Source organism: Diadema antillarum, unplaced genomic scaffold (genome assembly GCF_040938485.1).
Source record: "Diadema antillarum isolate AM-2024a unplaced genomic scaffold, OU_Dant_1.0 scf00000070, whole genome shotgun sequence".
NCBI lineage: Eukaryota > Metazoa > Echinodermata > Echinoidea > Diadematoida > Diadematidae > Diadema > Diadema antillarum.
The window spans coordinates 877251-905019 of record NW_027270959.1 but is presented as its reverse complement, the minus strand read 5'-3'; the positions used below and the strand labels follow the sequence as shown (position 1 = coordinate 905019).

General features: G+C 39.1%; 1 protein-coding gene across 1 annotated transcript in view; it reads left to right on the top strand.

Annotated features, from left to right (window-relative positions):
• LOC139716777 (CMP-N-acetylneuraminate-poly-alpha-2,8-sialyltransferase-like) overlaps nt 1–27769 on the top strand; it is a 55954-nt gene that overhangs the window by 4668 nt on the left and 23517 nt on the right. The window contains exon 2 of the mRNA XM_071628311.1: nt 22182–22383. Within this exon, the coding sequence (XP_071484412.1) occupies nt 22182–22383 (202 nt within the window). The remainder of the gene's footprint in view (nt 1–22181; nt 22384–27769) is intronic.

The window sequence follows — 27769 nt, the reverse complement described above, 5'->3', positions numbered from 1 at the left end:
AGTTGAATGTGCCAAGATAATAATAAACGGGATAAGTTTGAATACAGCTGTAGTTTAAATCGCCAAACTGAATATAAATACAATATTATCAGATCATTAGGTTTGTTTTATGTTTTTTTTTCTTCTGTGAAACACAACGAACGATTTTGTTGGCCTATGTTGTGAGTGATGCGAGAATAATTCGGTCTTATGCATGACATCGACGATAACAACACAACAACAACAGCAACAACAACAGCAGCAGCAGCAGCAGCAGCAACAACAACAACAAAGAGCATAGGGAAGGGGGTGTTTCATACGAGCTGTTTCTACTGAGCGATAAAATACGAGGTGATGCAAAGGTGACGTGCAAATTCGGCGATTCCGGAAGTCAGGTATTTTTAATTCACAGATTTGGGTCACGCGCGCACTGCTTTGCTTTACTTTGCTTTGCTACAACTGCGTCGGCTATTTTTATGCCTCCGCCACGAAGTGGTGCCGGAGGCATTATGTTTTCGGGTTGTCCGTCCGTCCGTCCGTCCGTCCGTCTTTCCGTCCGTCCGTCCGTCCGTCCTTCCGTCCGTCCGTAATGAATTTTGTGGACAGGGTAACTACCAAATCCTTTTGAGGTATCCTAATGAAACTTGGCATGTACATGTATGTGTATTAGGGGGTGAAGTTGTGCCTATCAACTTTTGGGTGCACATGCTCAAGGTCAAAGGTCAAAAGGTCAAGGTCAAATGCTTAAAATTTTACTATTTCCCCCATATCTATGCAATGCCTGAAGATATTTTCTTGAAACTTAGTGTATACATGTACTACCCAATTAAGATTCTCTGGTGAAAGTTTGGGGTCATGAGGTCAAAAGGTCAAAGGTCAAAAGGTCAAGTAAAATGTTAAAATTTCACTTTTTTCTCTGTATCTTGGAAATTGTTCAAGGTATCTTCATGGAACATAGTATATATGCATCTACTGACTGGCAGTGGTTATCTAGGGAAATTAGGGTTCATGGGGTCAAAGGTCAGGGGTCAAAGGTCAAGGGTACTACTTCAAAATTTTATTATTTTCCTTATATTTATGCAATGCCAGCAGGATTTTTTGTTTTAAAACTTGATGTATGCATGTATAACCCAATAGAGATTCTCTGGGATTTTTTTTTTTTTTGCCAAGAAGGTCAAAGGTCAAAAGGTCAAAGATCAAGTGAAAGTGCTGAACTTACTTCTTTCTCCATATCTCGGAAGTGGCTCAAGTTATCTTGAAACTTAGTACATGCTGAATTTATGTATGTTCTGCCTGACAGTGATTCTGTTATGAATCAAAGGCCAGATGAAAATGATAACAATTTACTGTTCAATACAGAAATTGCGCTTTTTCTCCATACCTTGAAAATTACTCAGTGCATAAACTTATGAAATGGTCAAAGTCAAGTTAAAGTTCTTAAATCCCCAAATACATGCTCTCTTATTCATCCACTTAAACATAGGTCAAGGAAGGTAAACATTCAATACATTTGTGACAAACATGTCATTTTAATATTTTGCCAATTTTGTGAAAATGTAATCACACATTGTCCACATGTACTATAGACCTACACAAGTATTAGGAGAACCATGCATTATGGCGGAGGCATACCAGTCGCCATAGCGACATTTCTAGTTTGATTAGCCATTTCTCTTCGTCTTCCCATCCAATATACCCCGAACTAACATACTGGTATCCTGCCACTGACTGATGAGAAATCTTTGGAGATCGAGGGTCCAGTTGAGATTTTCTCAAGGCTGCGACATACTAATGTGGTACTCTCGTGATTCGAGACAATATAAAATGAAAATGAAATGACGCGGTGTAAAATCAAGTAAGTGATGAGGGCTTAGTCAGGGTTCTCGCCAGGAATTTCTTCACGCTTGTCGGCATTTATGCGCGCTGTTCTGGGGGTGGGTACGGGAGGGGGGATCCCCCTCCCGCGCGAAGCGCGGAAGCCTTCGCTAATGCTCAATACAACACAGATAAATCGCCGCTAAAATGCCACTAAATGCGACATTTTCACGGAGATGTAATGAACGTTGTGAGGAGCATATTCTCACAGAAACAATGCAGAAACTCCATACCTTTTGTTAGCGGCAGTTCCTAAATAATAAATGAAAGAGAAGTAGGTGCCGATGGTGGAGGTTCCGATTTCTTTTAGGCCTTTCCTGTTTCACTGTTATAATAATTAGCCGCCTCTGCATCGCAACAACGCGCGCCGTGTTGCTTTCTCGCCGTCTGCTCGACCACGTGGTAGGCCTATTGCATGCAGATGCGCGAGAAGCGATCGAGAACTTTCGGGACATCGTTGCACTTTCATTTCTGGGTATACTGCGGTAGTTTGGCCGTGACATCAAAGAGATATCATACAAAAATGTAATGATGGTCATTATTCCGAAGGTTTGTTTAATCATAAAATGAAACGATTCATTACTGAGTACTTCGAAGGTTTGTAATCGAAAACAACAACAACACCAAAGGTCGGTACTACAGATGAATGTTCAAAATAAAACTGATTTCGTTCGAAGATTAACAAGCATTTTTTCTTTATTATTTTCCGATCAACGAACCTTCAGAAAGGAATCTATCATCTATCATCGTTATTGTTTCAGAATAACAAACCTTCAGAATAAGAAAACACCCTTTTGGGGCCGTTGTTGTATTCCGAAATTATACTGGCAGAACATTCGAAATAACAAAACTGATTTCGTTTGGATATAAACGAATATTTTCTCCTTTATAATTTTTCTATTAACGATCATTCAGAATTAAGAATGTAGAGTATTATTTTGCCATTATTCTTTCTGAGTAACGAACCTTGAGGGTTAGAAAACTGTAACCGTTTTCATTTCTTCTTTATCGTTTTCCGATTAACGATCGTTCAGAATTAAGAATCTAAAGTATTATATCGTTATTCTTTCTCAGTAACGAACCTTCAGAGTAAAAGAAAACTGTAACCGTTTTGGGGCCGTCGTTTTATTCTGAAATTTCAATGACGGAAACGTTCGAAATAACAAAATTGATTTCATTGTGAAATGAACGGACATTTTTTAAAATCATTTTTGGATTAACGAACCTTCAGAATAAGGAATATAGTATTATTTTTTCATTAATCTGTCGGAGTAACGAACCCTAAGAGTAAGAAAAGTGCAACTGTTTTTTGGGCAGTTTTATTCCAAATTTCACTGGCAAAACGTTCGAAATGACGCACTGATTTCGTTTTGAAATTTACGGACATTTTTCTTTATTCAATTTTCGGTTAACGAACCTTCAGAATAAAGAATCTATTATTATTTCATCATTACTACTTCTGTCGGAATAACAGACCCTTATAGAGTACGAAAACACGCTGTTTTGTGCCGTCGTTTTATTCCGAAATTTCACTGACAGAAACGTTCGAAATAACAAAACTGATTTCGTTGTGAAATGAACGGACATTTTTTCTAATCATTTTTTGGATTAACGAACCTTCAGAATAGGGAATCTAGCATTATTTTATCATTAATCTGTCGGAGCAACGAACCCTCAGAGTAAGAAAACTGCAACTGTTTTGGGGCAGTCGTTTTATTCCAAAATTTCACTGGCAAAACGTTTGAAATGACGCACTGATTTCGTTTTGAAATTTACGGACATTTTTCTTTATTCAATTTTCGGTTAACGAACTTTCAGAATAAAGAATCTACAATTTATTATTTCATCATTACTACTTCTGTCGGAATAACAGACCCTTAGAGTACGAAAACACGCTGTTTTGTGCCGTCGTTTTATTCCGAAATTTCACTGGCAGAACGTTCGAAATGACAAAACTGATTTCGTCGTGAAATGAACGGACATATTTTCTTAATCATTCTTGGATTAACGAACCTTCAGAATAAAGAATCTAGCATCATTTTATCATTAATCTGGCGGAGTAACGAAAAAAAAAATGAATCCTGGTGGCGATAACTGATGCTGGTGTAGAGAAAAACAAAGACAGCTCGCTCAAAAGATGCTTCCTTCTTTGCAGATTATTTTCTCCCCAGTCATTCCTATCGTTCTCCTCCCATGAACCCCTGCCATGCACGGACGATGAACAAAACAAAATGTTACCGATGCTGCAATGAAAAAAAAAAGAAAGAAACACTCCCTCAAAGCAAATTATCTACACTTTTCAAGTTGAACAAATTGATGTTCGTAATGAAGAATGAAAAAAAAAAAGCACGACCTCAAGCAGTGGGGAAACTTGATATCATGGCTTGTGGAAATTTCCATGATATTTCCACGAAAGCCAGGTGTCAGATAAAGAATGTCGCGCGTACTGCCACCTTGCTTCAGTGGTCGTAAACAGCGTGTACATAGCATGTAAACCAACTGGGAACATTGATGAATGATCATCATTTATTTTCTGCCCATGAAGGCCCCCTAACCCACCTTTTAACAAACCAAGCCAGAAGCACGTGGAGCATTACGTATACGTTGAACTTGAAAGACCATCATGACAGAATTACTATAAATTTCGGCCCGGAGAAGGAAAATGGAATATTCACGAATGACGTTTACAAATCCATAGAAATTGAAAAGGCTAAAATGGAACGCATGGCTTTTTAGATTTAAAAAAATAACCCACTGAAACTACCAAAACCTAAATAACAATTTGCATTTGCTTACTCCATCGCACGTTCTTTTTTTCTTTTCTTTTTTTAACGAAAAATGGAGTTAATTTTCTCTCTGCGGCAATGCTTTGAACGCATCTAATTTTGCGTCATTGCCGATGGCCAGCTTCCTAAAGAATTGATACGAATCCTTTCAAATATACGAAACAGTCTAAAGATCCTGGATCCTGGCGGTGAATTTCGGTGGTATTATAAATCCTGCTCACTATCAAAATTTAATCATCTGTTCCTTGCGCCATTTTACCAACCAACTGTTCCTGAAAATTTCATCCTAATCTATTCCCAAATTTTGACTTATTTTGCGAATAGAGAGACAGACAGGCAGACAAACTAACAAACAAACCAAAGCAGCCAAAAAAAAGAAAAGAAAATACAACCTTTGGCGGAGGGGGGCATGCATTTCATATCGTTTGTTTTTGCGTAACCCGACAACAAGCGTGACAACAAGCGAGCACGTGTCAGCCTTCCTCAGCCTCGCTCGGCCTCCGACCCTCTCTTCCCGTCCTCTCTCTCCCTCTCACAATACACTGTAGCGTTGTACACGCAGGCGGCTGGATAAGTGGCCGGCTGGGTGCTTGTGCATGTGTGTGTGGATCCCAAATCAGAGCGCATGTGAGTGAGCAAGTGTGTGATGTGTTGTGTATCAGCAGGGAGGTGAGACCTCCCTGGTATCAGCTAGTACGTCGCTCTGTTGAGCCGCGTTGTTGTGATCGGTGCGGTGACTGCGTGGGTAAATTTTTGCGCTTGTATAAGTATGTAAACTGCAGCTGCTTTCAACATCTAGCTTCTTTTCTAGCCAGATAATAAAGACTGAAAAAGGCGAGAAATTGGTCCGAACTTAGCTCGTCAAGCAAGTTACCCTTGTCGGCAAGTTCACGCGTGGTGTTACCCTTGTCGGCAAGTTTTACCCTTGTCGGCAATTGCTTCTTCAAACCGCACGCTTGTCGGGGCCGACAAGGGTGATATACGCTGGCGAGATCCCTGTTAGTACTGCAATAAGTTAGGCTGTTAATCACGCGAACAATAGACGATGAATGCCACAATTCACATGTAACGTAACGTATAGGGCCTATAACACATACACAAGCGAGTTGGTACAAAGCATGATGCGAACACGGTCGCTGCTACATGTGTACATACGTATTTTGTACACATGTGTCGAAGGAGTATGTGCGATGAACCGATTGAAAAGCGCGGGGAGAAATTCTAGACGTCCGATACACCACGAATTTCGCTACCCGGTGTGTTTCTACTGAGAATCGTCCTTCGCGTCACCACGCATCGACCACCCCAATAGATGGACGACGGAGCACCTCGCATCAGCCGGCATCGGCCACTACCCGATCTGTTTCTACTGAGGAAAAATTCGAGGTGTCACCACGCATCGGCCGGTATCGGCCGGCATCGGCCGGTATCACCACACATCGGCTGGCATCACCTCGAATTTTCGTCGCTCAGTAGAAACACGCTCATCATCATCACAACTGTTTTCAACCTGATCCATATGTATTTTTTCACAGCCCACGCCTGCGCACTCCCGTTAATATGAGATTCCAGATAAATCATGATGATAATGTCAACAACAGTTGAATCCCACGCATCCCTCTAGGCTCTGCCAAACAGTTATGTTCTTGTGTGGCGTTTCCGCCCGTTTTGCCAATATTTGTACGTCTTTTTCTTTAGTTTATCGATGTGTACGTTGCCTTATTTGATTAAACTTTCCATCATTTCATGCACACATAGATAGTTGTGATTTATATCGGTGTACATGTACGTGCGCACTTCGCAGACACGGCATGACCTAATGGCTTCGTATCGCTGGGGTGAAAATCCTTACACAACATTCGGTGACGGAGGTTCCCCTGCCTCACGATAAATAGTACAAAAATTACGAAACTGGTTCGTTTTTATGAAATGTCGATATTGCCCGCCACTAATTTCTCCTGCAAATTAGATGCGATGATGATGCTATTGCCTATATAATAACCAACCCTTCTGCTGGTTTGTATAGAGTTACCATAAATATAATTGTTTATAATGCAGGCAATAATTTGTCATTATCGCAATCTTTAACTTATTGTACCTCGACCTTTTAGAGTAACCTGATATGGAACCAATGAAAGAGACGGAAACCTACATGTAATTTCTTTCACGCACGTTGTTGTTCGAGGTTTGTGTGGTTTTTATCTCGTTTGCCTAAAGCGGAAGCTATATGCATAGGGGTCATTATTCCGTCTTCATCGTCGTCGGCGGCGGCGGCATGGCAATTTGGTGCACTCTCAATAACTTTCAGAGTTTAAAACTATGGCCACTACATCCACACCACGTACATCACTGTAAGATCCAGGGCAAGTTCGAATACATTGGTTAAGTCTGACAAGGTCTAAGGTCAAAAAGTCATTGAACTTTCCCGGGTAAGCACTGTACTCCCGGTAAAATGGTGAACTCGATAACTTTCCACACAGCTTTGAGCTATGACACCAGACTCACGCAAGTGCATCACCTTAAAAATGCTATAACCCAAGACCGACTACTGTATGGGTGAATTCCGAGAAGATCAAAAGGTCAATCAACTTTATCTGATATTTTATAAGCACTGTAATGCAAAAAAGTATCGTGGTGTGCTCTCAATATACCTTTCCATGCTGCAGAGCTTTGAAATGTGGCCACCACATTCACAATACGTCACAGGTACAATAAGTACATCACTTGAGATCCAGGTCAAGTTCGAATATTGGTGAAATCCGACAAGGTAAAAGGTCAATAGGTCAATGAACTTTCCCGTCCAAAGTTTTGAGCTATATAACAATCAAACTCACGCCTTGCATGTACAGTTTAGGCTACATCACCTACATTGTAAGGATGCCGGTCAGTTCGAACATTGGTGAAGTTCGAAAAGGCCAAAGGTCAAAAGGTCAATGAACTTACCTTGACAAACAATGATATTCACAATATTGGGGTGTACTCTCAATTACTTTCCACAGCTTTGATCATGAAATTGAAATATGTAGGCCTACACTAAAGTGTACTGTTTAACGCACGATACAGATGACGGTCAAGTTTGAATATGGGTCAGGTTTGACAATGTGTAAAAAGGTCAGAAGGTCAATGAACTTTCATTGCAAAACATTGAAAATAAAATTTTGGGGGTGTACTCTCAATAACTTTCCACAGCTTTGAGCTACATGTATGACCATTTAATTTGAACACACAATTAGGTAATGTCATATGAAGATGCCGATCAAATGTGAATATGGGTCAGGTCAGACAATGTCAAAGGTCAAACGGTTAATGAACTTACCCTGATCACTCACTCATCTTGTTGAGTTTAGACGTGAATTTGGTCTTTCTCATTAAACCAGGCACATGGTTAGAGCCACTTGGCACTATTCATTTTACTCACAGGCTATTGTCTAGCAATTTGTTGTTTAAAAGCTTTCATTCTATCAACTAATGTTGTATTAGTCTCTAAATCTTCGTAAATACCAGAACGTATACCCCGAAACAAAACAAAAAAGTAATCAGCAGATAAAAATTCATAGAAATGTGCTACGAGTCGTAATGTGATCATTATGATGTTTTACTCATGACATCAGTTTTATCAACAAAGTTGTCTACACTGAATACATACAGCACTGGACAGCATCCTTTTCGTAAAGTCTGTTTTTAAGCCAAGGAACAATTAGAATAATTATCACACCCCATTGATGTGTGCTCAAACAACCAAATTCAATCAAAAAGAAAGATATGATAGAAGTTATAGACCGAAGTTCGCAAGTTTTCGTTTTACTCAAGTTTCGCGTGTTTTTCGCGCACTGGTGGATATCGGTTTTAATCACATCCATCCACACACATTGCGGTGAATTACAGACCGAATGTGAAATGCTCTAGTATAATGCTGGCACTTGTGTTGCTTTAAATTGTCGTATATCGAAGGCTACTTCTGCATGGGCGATACTTTCATCACGTGAATGCACTTTACCATCCATTGAAATGGCGCTGAAACTTCCGCATGAAGATCGTTCTCTCCGGTATAAAAATAAGTGAATTACAAAGAGATGACCTCTTTGGTGAATTAATTACTACTTATACTGCATAATAATTATCCCCGTTCCTGCTCTATTCCCAATGTGGTACAGTGTAGACTTCGTGAGTGTCTCATGTCATGGTGATATTGCACGATGGTGGTCGACTAGAGAAAGACGAAATAACCTGAGCCATGACCTGGCAAATTTTACACATATCCACGTAGTCATGCAACCGGGTTATCTTATTTGCTCATCCTTGAATCGTTTCGTGAATCCACATCCTGATTTTGTTTTGCCTTGTTTTGGTTTGCTTTTGGTTCTTTTTGTGATGGTGGTCTTGAAGCTTCCCGTGCTTCACGTCTGTCACATTGTGACCTCAACCAACCACGATGTACTGAGAAATATCCTTGATAGAAACGGAGGTCAACCTTGTCACCAAGCTAGAATTTGCTGGCAATATTTCGTCAGGTCTTGATCATTACGGGACAAGCAAAAGAGAAAAAATATAAAGAAGAAAGAAAGAAGCAAAGAAAAAAAAACACAACAAAGACACAAACAGCAACATATAGTTGGTATACAAGGTCCGTAAATAAAGTACACGTATAGTTACATCATCTGTTGAAATGCAGTATTGGTTTAGTGCAGTTTGCCATGGAAGAGGTCAGTTATGACGTTTATCATTGCTGTGTGTGTGTGTGTGTGTGTGTGTGTGAGTTAGTGTTATTTTATCGTATATGTTCAATACTTTTTTTTTTGGGGGGGGGGGGGTAACAAAACGAGTACACTGAAATCTTTATATGACTTAAGGTAATTTTAACTTGAGTCATGGAACACAAACGTGTTCGAAGACGAAATGATTATTTCGTATCGAAATGACAACATTTCGTCTCCGAAATTCCAAGTACTGATTTTGAAATAGGCGTATGCTATAGTGTGCGTACAGGTGGTTGACATTGCTTTTTTTTTTCAAAATGTAAAGTGTGTGTGTGTGTGTGTGTGTGTGTGTGTGTGTGTGTGTGTGTGTGTGTGTGTGATGTGATCATCGCGGCTGTGATGACACTAAAGATGTACGTCAAGCTTCCTGGGTAAGATTTCGTCATGTGACTATTGTTTCCGATATCCTATGATATCCTTGGTATCATAAACGCGGATATACTAAATCCTGAAGGATTTCCCCCATTCACCCCCTCGCTCAAATCAAAAGAGGGGTTCCGTGTTCCTCTTTGTCGCTTGTATGCTACGCACTTCCGCGTAGTGTACTTAGTATACAAGCTGACCGTGATGAATAAAGCAACTGAACAGAGTAATGAACTGAGCGAAGTTTGATCAAATTTGTACTTGAACTGCTAAAAAAAAAGTTAGTAAAGCTCACACCTACCCCGTTTGTTTGTGCACACACACACAAAATCATTAAGATCATGGAAATTACTTTATGACGATGACTTTATGATTTAGAGCAGTAGACTCTAACCCTTTCTACCCCTATAGTCCAATGATAGATTAAAGTATGGACATAGCAAACATAAATTATATAGTAGGCCTATAGTGTAGTGCGAATAAAATACGTATATGGGGATTTTTCTCATTAATTTCATCCCCCACCCCCCCCCCAAAAAAAAGTAGATGAAAGTTAGTGCAAGTTTACCTTGTATGTCAGGTTATAGGGCGATTATTGTGAAACGATGGAATTACACGTACAGTGTGTCACGCCATGGGACGAATATCAGCACTGTGTCGTGAAACTTTAAAGGGATAATACAGTATTGGTGGAGATGAGAATTGGGCTTTTAACTTTTTGCGAGATACCAAGAGAACACTTATGATATAGTACAGAGCATACCATTTTAAGAGGAATTCAAAATTTATTTGATGAAAATCGGGTTTGGAATGAATGAAACATCCAAAAACAAAGTAAAGCAAAGCGATCGTAATAAAGTGTGGGTCCCACACTTTATTAGAATCGCTCTTTTTTGGATATCTCGGCCATTTCAAAACCAATTTTCATCAAATAGACGTTGAATTCCTCATAGAATTACATGTTCTTTCATATTTCATTAGAGGTTCCTCATTATCTCACAAAAAAAAAAAAAAATGTTAGAAACCTGAGATTAGGTCTCAACCAAAACTGTACGATCCCTTTAAGCGTATTTTGTAATGCACCTTGTAAATTCCATAATTCCCTCATTTTACTGTAGGTCTCATCTTGATTAAACCTACAGTAGCTGTCTGATATTACCTTGTGAACCTTTCTGTACCAAGGACATTATTATTTACCATTTGAAAGTGCAACAAAAACCCAGCTTTTATTGCTTCAAAGTACATATAGTTCTAAAATGTGAGTCAGGGATAGAAACAACCAGTGTAAGAAAGTTAATCAGTATTATCAATGTTAAGTATTGTTGATATGCAAAATGTGAATAATAGTTGAAATAAAATTGTTTCTAGACTAAACCGTATACAGTTGTTGTTTAGTTTAGAAAAATACTGATATCTCCGTATATTTTAGGCTATATAATTATGATATGTTTTGTGATACAACAGACCTCTATACAAATATGCATCAAATGTTATATCTTGAACATTTTTTTTTTAATCACTGCTCACAAAGGTACACAGGACCTTTAAAGCTGAAATCATCTTCGTGTATCTTTTCCGTGATAATTATATGCACTGTATGTCATGGAGAGGAAGGAATATTGTTCTCTTCGTACAATCATAAAGTTCTATAATATGATATTGCCGCATAGGGAGTATTGCTATCCGTTTCCATTCCCCTGAGCGAAGTGTGTTACCCCATGAATAGTATACAGTGAATTATGGCCCCAAACTTAAAGGAAAGTCTTGCAGATTGTTTTATCAAGTTTTGAGCAATTCGAATGTCATGTGATGTCACTGTGGGCCATATTGTATTGATTATTTGCAGTTCTCATTCAAAATCACTGCATGTGTGTTTATCATTCTCGGCAGTGTACCGGTACGGAAGTGTTTATCGGGGGGCTTAAAGTTCCATGACATTTGCTCCTGCGACAATAAACATTTGCTCCCATGAGTATCTGCGCGCTAAGCCAAACATAAATTCTATACCCACAAACATAACCTTAACCCTTATCCTAATCGTCACATCAAACTAAACCGTAAACCCTATATATCACAACCCTATAACCCTTGCAAGTCCTTGGGGGAAAATAAGACCAGAGCAATTGTTGCAGGAGCAAATGTCGTGTCATGATATATTTGGGTTTGGCGTGACTTTCAGATTAAAAAAAAAAAACAACAACAAACGGAAACAACCTCCAGGGGCCCGTTGCATAAAAGTTACAATTATGGTAACTTTACCATCCAATGGTAACTACCATGGCAACAGTACTCATCAGCCAATCAAAATCAAGAATTCCATGGAAGTTACCATTGGATGGCAAAGTTACCATAATTGTAACTTTTATGCAACGGGCCCAAGGAAACTGTTTCCAGAGGGATGCTACTTATGCTCTGAACATTTTCATCCCATCCCACGCAGATTCTGAACCTCTCGCACCTCGCTCTAGTTTCATCCCAGTTCTCCTTTCTCCCTCTCTATTAATCCACTGCATGCCACAACCCTTACCTGTCCATAAGTTTGCATATGAAATTTGTGCACATTTCACTCATTGGTACAGGAAGGGGCGGGTAAACTCATGCAGGCGTGGTTTCCATGGTGAGAGCATTGAGAGCTTATACCTACACGTTATCTCCTCTATATCACATTGTCTTTCTTTGATCCAATCGCCACAGCCGCCACCTAATTTATGTCCATTTTAAAGAGATGCTTTAGTATTTTTGGTTGAGGTGAGAATTCAGCTTTTCACTTTTTGTGAGTTATTAGAAACCACTTTATGGAATGTAAAAGAAGCCTCCAATTCTAAGAGGAATTCAAAGTTTATTTGATGAAAATCGGGTTGGAAATGGCCGAGATATCCAAAAACGAAGTAAAACTAAGCAATCCTAATGAAAGATGGGTTCCCCCTTTTATTATGATTGCTTTGTTTTGGATATCTCAGCCATTTCAAAACCAATTTTCTTCAAATAAACTTTGAATTCCTTTTTTTTTGTATTCTCTTTTTAATATATTTTCCTTATATCGTTCTTTCATACGCATGTGACATTTATAGTACTTAATCTTTTCATCCAGCAGTGACTGCACAGAAACTTTTTAAATTCCCAACTTTTGAACGGGTTGTCTGATTGTCCTTAAACTTGAAGGTCACTGATGTGTTTTACCGACACATAGCTGCATTAACTAAATCTATACATGTATAGAAGGTGAACTTGTCCTGTCTGTACAGTGCACTCCCGTTACAACGAACACGGTTATAACGAAATTGCGGTTACAACGAAGTAAAGAGTCAGGCCGTAACATTGTTCTCTCTATAACAATGCATTTTGGTTGATTGTTTATTGTTCGGTTACAACGAAATTTCGATGTAACGAAAGAAAACTGCCGGTCCCGAGGACTTCGTCATAACGGGAGTCCACTGTTAGTGTACAATGCAGTCGCTCCTCCGCGCAGAGGTCCTGTGTACCACCACTGTACTCCTGTGCACCGTCAACTCAGAGCAAGGAGGTACTAGGCTTGCGTAGTACCTCCTTGCTCAGAGTAATTTCCACACGTCATCAACCAGCCACATATTATTCATTGCAGTCCATGGTCATTTAACGGTCTGTAATGGACGCTGTGTGAAGTTAACAACATGCAGTAGCTCCATAATTACAACAGTGGACGTGTACGAATATAATGTATCACTTTGTATCATAAGTAAAGCTCGTTAGGATTAATGCATTCGATCCATCAACTAATTAACAGCGCGTTCGATCGCGGTGCTACGTAGAATAGAAAAGGGTTATTTCGAAGGGAGCGGATTTACGGTACCTTATCTCTTTTCTAAACAATAATTGATAATCGAAAATGACATGTCATTCCAAACTCCAAATTTTCTTTGCATAAATAATTAAAATCAATCAACAGAACGTTAACGAATTAGTGGCTACGAGACATGATTGTAAGGAAGTTATGTGATCTGAAAGTGATATTGGACACACCTACACTTACACACACATGACACACCCACGCAAACAAAACAAAAACCCCTCCCATAGTTTTGTACTAAAAAAGAAAAAAAAATCGGCAAATTTGTTCCACCATTACTATGAAGGATACACTTCAGTACATGGACGTCTATTTGGGGAAAAAAATGACAAAGCACGAAAACGTTTCTTTTCATTTCATTGCCCCCGCACTTAAAAAATTCCATCTTTTCAACAGCGTTTGCATCATAAAAAGAAAAAAAAATTGTATATGATATACAAGTGTATTATTCCATATATTGACGAAACGATTGTGCTAGTGGCTTTTTCACAGTCGCCACTGTTGTGTGCAGTATCTTCGCCCACATGCGGCAAGCTCTGGCGACCACGCTGCCAACAGGACACAAGATAAAATTACAGTACTGAGTACACTGCATTTGACCTTGCACTGTTGCTATCCGTGGTCCTCGTAACACATGGACAACACACGTGCAATGATTGGCACGCATAAAAATTATGACTGTGTGTGCGGTAGTTTAGGCACCTATATGTACGAAGTGGAAAGGAGGCGCATGTGATAGCATGTGTGTGCGTGTGTGTGTGTGTGTACATTGTATGTGTGTGTGTGCGTTTGCACAGGAATGATAATGTTTCTTCTTTTTATCTCATACCCAGACAGCTGTTCTGAAACAAAAGCTGAGAAAAAAATGAAACCTTTGCAGGCCTTACATAGAAAATTAATATCAGTCACCTAATCAGTATACGCATCTGGGTCAATAATAATCCACCGGGCACAAAGCCAAAACTGCCTACATGAAGTGAGAATACATTGTACTAGTACTACTAAAGATCAGCGCACAAAAGTGTTGCCAATTTGCAAACACCACTTTACTCATTGTAATGTCACATGTTGACGTTGACTTTGTTAAGTATAGGGAAAGGGGTACGAAGTGTAATTCATGATTTTTGTTGAAAATGGTATTTGTATTTAAGTGGTGAAAGTGATGTTATGTGATGACATCTATAATTTTAACACACTTGCATTGAATTTATGCGTTTGGAACCAATATCTCTGTTCCCATAACATGAGTGTACCAATATTCCATGGTCTTCGTATACAATTATTATACGTCTAACGTTTTAATGAAACATATGCCGTTCTATTTTCATCTGTCTTCACTAAAAAAGAATTTGGAACTGACAGGGGTTACCACCACGGGGGTGGCCACCTCCTTGGTATCACCGTGATCACGTTACTTTCGCTTTGACCAGTTGACCGAATGCGTACTGATAATGAATAGTAGCTATAAATCAGAGAGCTCTGCCCCAGCGTCTGACTGTAAATGTTTCTAACTTTCGATTTGTCTTCATTGGCTTTCTGTCGCTGTAATGTACAGTTTCCCTGTGGTTGATGCACGCTTATCACTATCAACTGTCCATGTTTCGAAAAGCCTAGCCGTCACGCAACATACACATACCTTTGTACCATCTGAAAACATTGACGCCATGCAAGCGTCATGCAATAGTCTGCGATATGTACACGTTTCTCTCAGGTCTCTCATTCTTGAGGTGTGAGTGATTGTGTGTGTAAACAAATTTATGTTTATGTTTGTTTGTGTGTTTGTTTGTTTATTTTTGTCACCTGATGTATGTTGTATGCGTTATATTGATTGGTCTATTGTGTATAATTTGGTCAATGTCACAGCGAGTAATGAAATGGATCTTCTTCTTTTTTTTCTTCTTTTATTTAGGGGCTCTAACTATACAAGCACATGTTATTTCTTAGGAGTGCTTCTCTGTTATGACTTGCATATATTGTTATATATTTTGCCCAATACAATGAGTGAATGAACGTTTGTATGTGTGTGTGTGTGTGTGTGTGTGTGTGTCAGCGCGTTTACCCTCCCCCTCCCCCCTCTCTCTCTTGCACATATCTTTTTACAGAGGATGTCTACCCTGAAGTGGAGTTTGTGTGAATCGAAGCAGGAAAATTGAGAGGAACAGGACAATGAAAGATATCAAATGTGATCAAAACTATTGACAGTATAATGATTTGTTTTTTAAGTCTTGAGCAATCAAACACGAATTGGCAACTCTGCGATGTATAGCATGACATGTGAGCCCAACTTCATTTTTGTCCTCTTTGCATAAAATTCCATGAAATACATCCTCTCTCCCTCTCTCTCTCTCTCTAGTTATTTTACATGTGGACATTATTTACAATGATTGTTTTAAAGGAAACCCAAACCCAAAGAAACAATCGGACCGGACAATCGATGCAAAAGTTTTGGTGTTGGGACCGCTGGATGAGGAGACTACTAGAGGTGATGACGTAACATGTGTATGTGTGGACAACAATATAGAGAAAATATAAAGGGAATTCCACAAAAATTCACTTTTCTAGCATAATGAAAGAGCACTTGACCAACCGCTTTCAGAAAGCAGGGGGAATAATATTGCTACCCTTAACATATGTCAGTGTCAAGTTGATGGAATTTGTAATTTTCATGAAAAATTAATTTTTGTGGCATTCCCTTTATATTTTCTTTATTGTTGTCCACACACGACGTCATGAACTCTAGCAGTCTCCTTATCCAGTCATTACAACACCAAAATTTAAAAAAAATAATTACTTTTGTAATGATTGTCCGATTTTCCTCAAACTTTCACTGATGTGTTCTACTAATGTTGCTGCTTTCACTTAATCCACATTTCCTCTTTGGGTTTGGGTTTCCTGTAAGGGTGATCTCAAATGTCTGTTCGAGTTTTGGTTATGTCAAATGTCTGTTCGAGTTTTGGTTTGGGTCTCCTTTTAAGGGTGATCTCAAAATATGTCTGTTCGAGTTTTGGTTATGTCAAGTGTCTGTTTGGTGATCTCAAATGTTTGATGATCTCAAATGTCTGTTCGAGTTTTGGTTTGGGTCTCCTTTTAAGGGTGATCTCAAAATATGTCTGTTCGAGTTTTGGTTATGTCAAGTGTCTGTTTGGAGATCTCAAATGTTTGATGATCTCAAATGTCTGTTCGAGTTTTGGTTTGGGTCTCCTTTTAAGGGTGATCTCAAAATATGTCTGTTCGAGTTTTGGTTATGTCAAGTGTCTGTTTGGTGATCTCAAATGTTTGATGATCTCAAATGTCTGTTCGAGTTTTGGTTATGTACAATATTTAGTTGGAATAGCTTTTGTTCTTCAAGTGGTGTATAATTCTATGATGTATTTATACAGTGAACGCAGAAACTATTACATGCTGTCAGTACTTCCCGTTATCTCGTCCAACATCACATGATCACCAGACATGCGAAGTGCCGTGTACTATACCGTATGTCCCAAAAAATTACAACGGGACCCTCCGCAATGATAACTTTAAAAATAGTGCATCAATCCAAATACAATTTCAGGATACGAAACTATAACTCATTGCCCACATCTCTTACAGAAAACCCCATTCGATTTGCTTCAGTGGTCAAAGAAAAATGAGGAATTTTGTAGAGCATGTCAGGAATCTCTTCCCTCCAAGTTCGGTCTGTTGTGTTCACACACAAGAGCATCCAAGTGCTAGACTCATGACATGCTTCACAACAATCCACATTTCACTGTGACCGCTTAACCAAATTTAAAGGACAAGTTCACCTTCATTAACATAAGGATTGAGAGAATGTAGCAATATTAGTAGAACACATCATTGAAAGTTTGAGGAAAATCGGACAATCCGTTCAAAAGTTATGAATTTTTGAAGTTTTTGTGCAGTCACCGCTGGATGAGAAGACTACTGCAGTGTATGATGTCACATGCGTACAACGATATATGGAAAATATAAAGAGAATTTCACAAAATTTCATCTTTTGAAAAAAGTACACATTCCCTTGACTCGTTACTGACATATGTTATGGGTAATATTATTCCATTGCCTTTAGAAAGAGGCAAGTCAAGTGCTCTTTTATTATGCGAAAAAAAAGTGAAAATATGTTGAATTTTCTTTACATTTTCTTTATACTGTTTTACTCATATGACATCACGAGCCTTAGTAGTCTCCTCATCCAGCAGTTCCAACACAAAAGTTTTAAAAATTCATAACTTTTGCATCGATTGTCCAATTTTCCTCAAACTTTCACTGATGTGTTCTACTAATATTGCTACATTCTCGTAATCCTTATGTTAATGAGGGTGAACTTGTCCTTTAATGGGGTTTTCTGCAAAATAGAGCTAAGATGTTATGTTTTAAGACTCTGAAGTAGCATTTCGACAGTTCAATCATATTGAGTGTTATCAATGCGAAAATCTTATTGTATTTTTTTTTCTTGGGGGGGGGGGACATACTGTACAACTGCAGTGCACAATCACCGCGCTCACTATAATACTATTATTGTAGTGCGCGGTGGGTACTGTATTGGAGATGTATTGAAGTTGTAAAAAAAATATTGATTATACTTCCGACTATACGGCATTGAAAAGAAGAGAATTCTATCTTGATGTCAAAATTAATGTATGCAGGATGCAGTTCAGATAGGGTGGAAAAACTCATAACTCCAAACTAGTGGCCCCATGCATTTCATGCCAGTCCCATTGTATATTGTTCAATGCTACACGTGTCCCCTAGCTCCTCAACCCTCCCCTCCCCCTCCCCTCCCCCCCCCCCCACGTAGCTAGGCACGCAGTCTTCTTTAACATCATTTGTCCATCACGCGGTATTGATGGACAATATACATCGCATATACATTGTAGTATCGAACATACATTAGTCATTTAGGATCAGCCACAAAACTTCCACCCCCCCCCCCCCCAAGTCTGTATAGAGTCGCCTTGGAATCTTTCGATTAAAGTGCTCATTCCCTGACAAGGTTATAAAAACCTTTAGCCCCTTCTCCCTTATTTAGACATTCACATTTGATTGCCATTTGGAGTACTTCCATGATTACCCAGTGGAACCCCCTGGATTTCATGTGTGTTTTGGCTGTCTGGCGGCCAAATTCGTGCTGCATAATAGTGCATTGTCCAACGACTAACAATGGGCATTTGAATAGCTTACACTCAAAACAATGTCTGTGCTTGGCAGGAAAATTTCCCAATTTCCTTCGTGACAGAAACTATAAAAAACGTGTCTAAACAAGGAGAAAAAGGAAAAGAAAAAAAATCACTTGTTGGTAGTTGAACTTGGCGTCTGCGTAGATTAACTGCTTCTTGTTTTTATAAACGATAGTTTAAAATAAGCCCACAAAAATCAACTTCCTTGTACGATCAAAATTGCTCTTAAATTCCCTGTTATTGTGGGAGAGTTGTTGCGTGCATGCATGATAAAAACACCATCGCTCCATTTATGTGGTTACCACTCATTAACATGATTAATATCACTGATTAGCGACCATAACATGAAATCGAAGATCTTTTTATCTTCTGTACGATTTTAATGAAACGTGTATTGCTCAGGCGTACTTTGTTTATGACAGTCAACCTTGAAGATGTGTAACCGTATACTACTAGTACATGTACTTGGCACTGTCCCGAGCGTGGACGCTTTGGAATGACAAAAATGTCGTGGTCATGTCCCTAGGTGCCCTGTCGTTACGAGCGACAGTCAAATACTTGTACTTCGTCAGTGCTCATTCTGTGCATGTACCTAGCTAGCCGCACTCACACACACCCGAAATTAGCGGTGTTTGAAAAAGCGGTGTTTTTGAAATAAATATGGTGATAATTTGACCTGCGCGGTGTGTCTAAACGGCACGCGAACAATTTTTAAATCCCCAAAATGCCACTCGCCACAGTATGTCCACACCCGTGGCGTCCACACTCACTCTCGGTTACCTGGGGTCATGTTCCGGTCACTACTTCGCGATAATTTGTCTTGTGCACAGCGTGTGTGAACGGTGGCAAATAACATCGATTTTTTTTTTTCATTGCGATGCAAGAACCTGATACGGCCGATATGACATGAGAGTATACCAATAACTTACAAAGGTACAGTGTCTTCTGTCCTTGACCTCTCATTTTTGTCATGAATTCGTAGTTACTATTATATGCCCATCCTGTAATAAAGCCGTATTACCAGTGAATATTTCTAGAACTTGCCGCTATTATTAAGGGTCAATCTTTAGCCGAAGTTCAATAGCCTTTTATCGCTGACCTTGATGAGGTACTTTCCCAAAATCCACTCATTGGCCCGAATTCACGAAGATGGTACAATCTTGTCCATGGTTTAAACCATGGACAAAGACCGTAGTTTTGTATGGGGCGCCGAGTGTTGCATAGCCTATTTCGTTACGAAATCAGTCATTTCGTCGACGAAAATGGTCATTCGGGCCAAGCATTTACCCTCATGTTGCATGCCCGGGCCAGCTACTTAGTACATGTTGTATACTGTAGGTATCTATTAAAGGCATTATTTACAGATGAGACAAAATCTCAGCTTTAGTGCTTCAAAATAGTTCTAAAAATAAAATTTGAGTTTAGGGATAGAAACAACCAATGAAAAAAGGAAAGAAGAAAGATAATTATAATCATTGTTAAGTATTGTTAAATCTACATAATGTGAACAATAGCTATAATAAAACTATTTCTAGAATAAACCGTCCACAGTTATGTTTTAGTGAGAAAAATAGTGATATCTCCTTGTACAATATATATTAGGCTTTATTGCGAAGTTTTTACATGCCTAGTACGTAGTAGGATGTTTTGTGATACAAGAACTACAAATATACATCAAATGTGATAACTCGAACTTTTTTTATTATCGCTACTTCCAGTGGTAAATAATACCTTTAATGGAACGATATTGTTCTTTAATCGGGCAGGCCAAACATAGGACGGGCGAAGATTGACTTTTAAATCTAGTAGATTGAGATTTTCGATCTCATTTCGGATTGGTCCCTCATTTCAATCTAAAGAATTTAGAAAGTAGCCGAGCGCCATTTTTTCACGGTAACTCGCCTTTTTGGTACACTGATTTGTCTTCTGACTGCATTTTACCCGTTATCTTCATTATAGGAGGTCACTGTCCTGCTCCAATATAGGCACAAAATATATTCTGTATGCCCCTGTAATAATCCATCCACTAAATATTAATGACAAGGGAACGAGACAGAAAGAGAGTTAAGAAGAAGAAGAAAAAAAAATGATTATCACGTGAAGGAATGACTCTTCACCCGGGTCCCTCCTCGGCCATCCATTCTATTTCATGGAGCGTTTTCATTCCATACCAGGGCCATCTAAAATTCAACGCATTGCAGTCTGCATGCGTGTCCCTTTCTCAGCCAATCTCGCGTGGTGTCGAATCATCCAAGATTTAACATTCTCTGGCTCCTTGATAGAATATGCCTCTAGGTGATTTTTTTTTCTCTCAGTTTTATCTTTCATCATTATCATCATTATTGTGTGTGTGTGTGTGTGTGTGTGTGTGTGTGTGTGTGTGTGTGTGTGCGCGCGCCCGTGTGTTTGTGTGCGCGCGCCCGTGTGTTTGTGTGGGTGATACATCAGAGATTTTTTTTTTTCAGAGTAGGGTTATCGTATATTACACTTTATACCCTTTGACAGAATTTACATTGCACCACTTTGCACTGCGCGAAGAGGACATCGGGAGCTTGTGAAAAAAAAAAAATGTGGCTTTTATTATGACTGTTTTAAAGGGTAACCTTTTCTCCATACACCTGCCACAGATTCAAAAAGTTGGCTTCACGAATAAAGTGATCATAACAGTTATGCACTTTGAATCGGAACAAAAATAAAACTTCTATATGGTGTAAGGGCCATGTCTGAATGGAACATTGGCTTCGATTACAATAAAAAAAAAAACAACACCGTGATGTTACGCGCTTCTCAGAATGTGATGTTGCTCCGATTACAATGACGCGATGTTACACACTTTTCATAAAGTGATGATGTTATCGCTTGAGAAAATCATCTTCGGGTATATATGCAAACAAATTTTTCAGCTACATTTAATATCCTCTTTCGAAGCGATAAAAAATAATGCCTGTTTCAATCACATTATACATTAATAAGTGTTGTATAACATCCAGCGAGCGTAACATCCTGAGGACTCAAGAGAGTTTATTGTTGGGAAATTATAGCCATCCTATCCTTGAGTTATTCGACGGTGACGTAATTACCTCTTTGAATTGCCTTGACTTTATCAAATATAGGCAATATTATGCCCCTGTGGCAAATGTCATTGGTTTACCGTTGTGGCAAATGTCATTGTATAACTTTAAGTGAAACTCGTAATCCTTAAGCGTCTTTCATTCTTGTTTTTATTTTGTTTTATTTTGTTTTCTTTCTATGTGTTTGTTTTGTTTTGTTTTTAGTTGTTTGTTTAGTTGTTTGTTTCTTTCTGCTTTACGAATGTCAGTGAGATGTTCACAGTATACCCTTGCACCATCTCTGCGTATAAGTAGATCTACTGGAATATGAATATAAATATCTGTTCTATATGTTTCGTTTCTTTCAGTGTGCTCATCGTCCACTAAGATGCGACGTCGGCTTCATTCACGCCGCACCGTCGTGATGCTCGCCGGAACGTGTATACTGACGATCTTCTGCTACCACTTCGTCCTCTCAGCGTTGGGCAACATCCGGCGCTCCTCTCGGAGCGTCAAACTCTCGCCCAGCGCGCGGTACCTCACGGAGGCGATGCACGGCGGCGTGAACGAGTAGGTAGTCGACCACAAAGGTCTCTCCCATCTCCACGAGGATCTCGCCTCTCGCCCCAACCGCCCGTCTACTCTCGATCTCCCCTCTCTCCATGTCCCCCCCCCCCTCCATCCCTCTCCTCTTCCTTGTCTATCCCATTCCTGCTTGTTCTGTCGACCCCTTTCTCGCGTAAAAGAGGGGTATGGTAGAGGTAAAAGACAGGGGTGGTGTGTGTGTGTTTGTGTGTATATGAGGATAGTCAGCTCTTCCGTATACAAGCCTTTTTTTTCACAGAGGTTTTTGATTATAATTTTTGTAACTGTATAATATACATTATAAGAAATGATAGATGATACTCTCTAAAAAAAATCGAGTGAAAATATTCACTCTTGAAGGAGTGAATACAAAAAAAGAGTGAATTTAGAGTGAAATTGGAGTGAATTTTGAGTGAAACTGATCATTTTCACTCGTTTTGGAGTGACCTCAGGGATCACTCGAAGATTTTGGAGTGATTCCTGACGTCACTCTAAAACGAGTGAAAATGAATATTTTCACTCGATTTTTTTAAAGAGAGTAGATGCTCGTAAAATGACAGATTATAATGAGATGATTATCTTCTCACAGTGTTCATTTGGGATGTTCAGAATGCGAGCAGGGTAACGGATAATGTTATTTCTGTATAATTAAGTCATTTTTGTAACAAACATCTTTTCCGCCCTCATTGTACAGTAAAGCGTCATTCAGACCTATACTAAGTTTGCTATTCATCTGTCCCTGGAACTGAAAGGCGTAGCAGTAGCCGGGGGCTCCGTATCTAAAGGCATATATTATAAGGAGGTTTATTGCCACTTGGTCTAATGTCAGCTGCTTTACATCCAGGTTCGTCTAACGCAAGTATACGGCTAAACTAGATACTATCATTTTTGTCTAATGCCCGTTTTGCCCAATCCTCGCTTGGTCTAATGCACTAACACTTCGGCTACTAGTAATTATCGTTTCATCTAATGACCAGATGGTCTCATTGCAATTTCGTCTTCTTGGATTTTTTACCATTTTTTTAGATGAAATGGGCATAGCCCATGTGGAAGTAGACAAACTGGTAGACCGATAGTGAGGCTGTGACAATTGCACTAATGGTCATCAGATGAATTGGTTGAAGACGAAACAGGATTAGACCATGTTTATTGAGACTAAACGGCTATTATACTTGAATAGTATTATAGACGAAGTGGAAGAAGACCAAGTATTAGTGATAGATCGCCTATAGCGACAGCGCGTGGGATATTACATACGACAAAATTAATGTGTATGAAGTAGAGAGCTTCAGGTTTGTATAGGTGAAAGGGAGGTACCAGTCGTTTTCACGTCGGGCATCATGCCAGGCGCTTACTGGTGGTGTATTTTTCTCCATAACTCTCCACACGTTGCTCTCGAGTTCGAGTTCTGTTTTGCTTCTTTTTTTCTCCTCCTCGGGGGGAAAACACAGAAACACATAACACTGGGATATAATATAGCAAGTGAGACTTATCATGATTATGATACAAGACACAGTCATGTTCAAAGGTCAACCGTGACGCTCGATGTATTTCTCTTTCGTGTATTGAGAGTCATAGGACCGTGTCAAGTCAACAGCAGAGATTTTGTGCTTCTTCTCTGCCTTGTCTGTGATATATCTAAGAAAAATCCAGAATCATAGCACCGTGTCGAGTGAACGGCCGTGACTTTTGTGCCTCTCTAGATACACTTATTGTCTCGTATACTTGCACCATCAAACCGGAGAATACAGTGGCGCAAACATTCCCAAACTCCAGAGTTTTAAGTCGTCACCAGGTTCACCGTAATTGACATAATGAAATATTTAAGGGAGGAACTCGTACTTTTATCTGCAAATATAGATTGTTGGTGCATATGTTAAACATGGTGATGGCTTATACACAATATTAAAAACAAAATTTCGGCGATACTTTTGAATTCCACTTATATTCGGAGTTCTGTGAGGTGATGACTCACATCAGTACCAGATTTCATACTACAGTAATCATGTCTGTTGAATGCGTTATCAAAACATGTCTATCATGTGAACTGTTGATAAAACATTAGTTACACAGTGTAGGCCTACATTCAGACGGTGATCCGTAACCTCGAGGAAAAGCTATCAAATTTCGAGGATAAGCTCTATGGGGCGCCAAGTGTCGCACGGCCGATTTCGTTACGAAGTCAGTCATTTCGTCACAAAATGACTGATTTTATGAGGAAATGACTAATTTTTGTCGAGCCCACCGGAGGTGTGGATCGCCTGCGGCGTCTGTCCGTCCGTCGTCCGTCCGTAACGCTACAAAAACTTGAATAACTCTCTACTGAGGACTGCAATTTCAATCAAACTTGGAGTGAAGAGTGGTTATACAAAGTTGCACATTTCTACCAAACATGAAGGTCAACTCAAGGTCAAAGGTCACAGGCAGAGGTCAATGAACTTATAGGGCCCAATGTTAAGTTTTTACGGCGCGTTTCGATTATGGCTCATAACTTTTGATCCCTATGTCCGTTTGTGACCAAACTTAGTTGGTAGATGTCCCTTGGGGAGCTGAAGGTCATCACAAGGTTAACGATCACAAACAGGGGTCAACGAACTTGTAGGGCCCAATGTTAAGTTTTTACGGCGCATTTCGATTATGGCTCATAACTTTCGATCCCTATGTCCGTTTGTGACCAAACTTGGATGGTAGATGTCCCTTGGGATTTGAAAGTCACCACAAGGTCAAAGGTCATAGGCGGGTCAATGAACTTTCTGGAGTTAGAAAAACATTTTTTTTTTCTACACGAATGGGCGAGACACAATTTGGCACATGCCTTATTATTAGACTTGTACCGCACAATGGCATGTGTTTAACTGGACTCTGTCCACTAAAACCTTGATCATGTAGTCCTATTTGATATGCACTGTAAATGTTTGCGAATTTTCTTTTTTCATCTTGTTTATATCAAACTGGGAAACAACGGAAATCTCCAAGTTCAAAACTCATCAGTAGCTGACTGTTTTCACAGTGTGTTCACATTGTGTTTTATATTGTGCTTTACACTCGTGGGACACTGTTATTCCCAGCAGGATATACCGTGTTTTAGTTATTGTAAGGATGTAGTATATATACAATATAATTCATAGTCGCGTAGTGTCAATTTATCGAGGAACACGATTATCAGCATCAGTGAGCGCAGATATAAAAACAAAAGGGAACGAAAAGAATCAAACAACAAACCGCAAATTCAAATTGAATTTGATTATCAACATCTATTACAGATCATGCAAAATGATATATTGATGAAGTTTGAACATATAGGTCCATGTTCTTTCAATTACTTTACGATGAATTTCCGCGCTCCCTCAAAATATTCAAACCAGTTTTACCTAATACATTCAAAAATAATGTCATGATATTATGCTTAGATGGAGACAAGCTACTGATTTTTTTTTTTTTTTTTAGTTTTGTTTAACGTATTACGAACGACTGAAATTTACTGCAAAATATTCCGCAAATAAGGTTATTCACCAAATTTACGCGCGGGAACATAGTGGTAGAGGGAATGTGAAATTCATGGATATTCACTCATATATCTTGTATATGATGTTCTCAATTGCGTTTTTTTCTTTTATTCTGGTGATTGAAGGCCTTTACGACGAGTGAGTTTTTATTGCCCATATAAATAAAACAATGTCCTTCCCCAATGTCGCGAGTCACAAACCATATCTGCTGCTTATACAAAGCCTAGCTCTTTTCGGATTTAATTTATTTATACAGCCCATTCGAGCACTTTACATATATTATAGCCGGTATTTATCACGTGTTCCTGTTTAGCTTCCTCACGATTATACCAGGGGCCCATCACACCCAATTCTGGTTCTTTTTTTTTTTTCCGTTTTGTTTTGTTTTGTTTTGTTGTGTTTTTTGTTCTGCTTGCAATTATCCAAGTTACAACGGGTGCAGTTGGTGCCAGCTATATACAACTGAAATTCTCACATCTTTCATTTAGCTGCTGTACGGGTTGTTTTCGTTTCTGTTGCCATGGCAAATGCAATTACGGCAAGCTGCAATTGCCCTGTGATAAACAGCTGCTCTTTTACGAGTTTTAGAAAAAGTGTTCGCTATACATGTAAGTATAGGACATACACCACATAGATATAATATCTGTTAAGTGCATGCAACCTTAAAATTAAATTGGATATCAGTCTGTTCGTTATGTTTGGAATGCAAACCATGGTCTGTTTGTTTTCATCGATTTCTTGAAGGTGATAGCTACGCGATATGCACTTTTGCTCTGTTTATGATAAAAGTCAAGAAAAATAATATACGAGGCAAATGAAGTGTAAATTTTCATGTACGTATACAGTGCTATTTTAGTACATTTATGACGTATGCTCCGGAGCTGGTATATCAAACTGCACACGCGCCCACAAATGTATAATTTTCAAAGTGCATTCGTGTTGTTGTTGTTGTTTTTTTCTTATTCTTGCTATAGGTTTAGGTATAGGTATAGGTCAAGGCTTTTGATTACGACATGTATTTTCCCCACCAGTTGTATCGCATATCTTTCAGTGCTGAGAATGCCTGCAGTTCGCACGGAATTAACCCCCTGATCCCGATATATAACGATACCGTGCGATTGGGGTGGGGGATCATGTCTCTCGAGTAGGCCTACAGTGTGCAAATTGATTTTCATGAATGAATAGTGAACGATCATACAAAACACAATGGCGGAAGTGACATGAAAGAAATCGGGGGCAAAATAAAGATTATAATGGTACATTTTGTGTTGTATTGTCTTCGGGAAACGGTATTAGTCTCAACCGCAGAATGCTATACTTGCGGACTATATAAATTACAGAGTTCGATATGTCGCATAGTCTCCTTTCCCATTCGTATACACACAAAAGTCAACATCTTCACGAAATGTCCTTCGTTGCCAGTAGATTTTCTTATTTTTTAATGCATTTCAGCTTTCTTTCAGCAGAACATAAAGTCCTTCAGTTGGTTAACTCTCTACCGAGCGTCCCCGTTCACGTCATGAACAGATGAAAATGGAATAAGAAACAAAACAGAATATACAATAAAATAGCATATAAAACAAGTCAACCTCAAATAGGCCTACTCATTGATACGAATGACCGATACCATGTACATTCTTTCGCATAAGGCGTGTAGATAGTCTTAACGGTATACCCAGTTTTCGGATTTGAAAATAATCGTGTTTTTACTCGTTTTTATCTTTTTTTAAACACACAAACCGACGAGAAAGTTCAAAGGTGAAAACATCACCACGTCAGTTTCTAATTTTGAGATGTCCAGTTTTAGTCAAAATTGTACCTTTTCGTTGAAGGGGGTGGCTACTAACTGATCGGTGGGAATCAGT